Here is a 1,116-nt window from a genome sequence, read left to right as displayed (position 1 = left end):
CTGCGTCAGCGCACGCCCCCCTTAATAAAAGTTCGGCAGTTAATGCCCCCCCTCTAATAAAAAGTAGTACGGTATGTATTCAGTGTACGCAAAGCAACATTTTGCTTCATGGTTGCATCAAGTCAAGCTAGTTTCCACAGTAAAACATTCCTGAATGATTCACAATAAAATTTTAATGAGAATATTGACAATGCTTATTTGCGACTAAGTTGTCTATTCTTGGTGGAGTGGGTGATAAGGTACATCGCAGGTCGCTCTCAACGTTTAGCCTGTTTCGATGTTGCGTATTAAGCGTCATGAGAGCTGAGAATCCCGTTTCACAAAGGTACGTTGAGGAAAAAGGAACCAATATACGTAAGCTTTGTGAACTTATTTTAGGATATTCTGCTTGTAACTTCACCCAGAAGTTTTCTAATGGCATACTTTCAAAGCTGTCTTTAGCAAGGCTGTTGAATTGCAATTCAATGGCTTCTTCTTGAAGATCGTGTGGAAGGTCTTCAACATTAACTAAAAATGGATTCCTTACAAGTTTATATATCAGGTTTTCAGGTTCCACGTCAGGAAAATAGCGAAAAAATTCATCTTGTAGGCTTCTAAGGTGCTCTTTTATTTTACTTTTCAAATCTTCGCTGATACATTTATCACTGAAAAGCTCGTTTAGTCTTGAAAACCATGTTAAATTTCCTCTTTCAACTTGTTTTAACCATAAGGAAATTTTTGCAATGAAGCTTTGGACAATGTCATAGTGAGCCATAACATTCGCGTTTGCTCCTTGCAGTTTTAAATTCAGTGAATTCAGTGCTTCAAAAATATCTGCAAGATATGCCAGGCTAAGCTGAAAATGTTCACTTTTGAAAGCTCGACACATTGTGCGTCTTCCTCGTTGCTCCAAAAACTCTGCCACTGCTTCTCTCAGTTCATAAATCCGACCAAGCATGTTTCCTTTTGATAACCAACGAACTTCTGTATGATAGAGAAGTGCCATGTGGTCAGCATTCAAACTTTCACAGAGTGCCGCAAATAATCGAGTGTTCAATGCACTGCTTTTCACATAGTTGACAATTTCCACGGCAAAATTAAGGTCTTCTCTGAGATCATCAGGCAAAGTTTTAGCGA

At 38.7% G+C, this 1,116-nt stretch overlaps 1 protein-coding gene across 1 annotated transcript; it reads right to left on the bottom strand.

Annotated features, from left to right (window-relative positions):
* Positions 1–423: 423 nt before the first annotated feature.
* Tsp_15838 (zinc finger protein) lies at positions 424–1,088 on the bottom strand (the record flags this gene model as incomplete). Its single annotated transcript, XM_003367110.1, has 2 exons — positions 424–507; positions 616–1,088. Coding segments are annotated over 2 exons (557 nt in total), but the record flags the coding sequence as incomplete, so codon positions are not given.
* Between the last annotated feature and the right edge of the window lie 28 nt (positions 1,089–1,116).

The sequence above is a fragment of the Trichinella spiralis genome, assembly GCF_000181795.1.
Source record: "Trichinella spiralis strain ISS 195 chromosome Unknown Scfld4828, whole genome shotgun sequence".
In the NCBI taxonomy this organism is placed as follows: Eukaryota; Metazoa; Nematoda; class Enoplea; order Trichinellida; family Trichinellidae; genus Trichinella; species Trichinella spiralis.
This window is presented reverse-complemented; position numbering and strand designations above follow the sequence as displayed.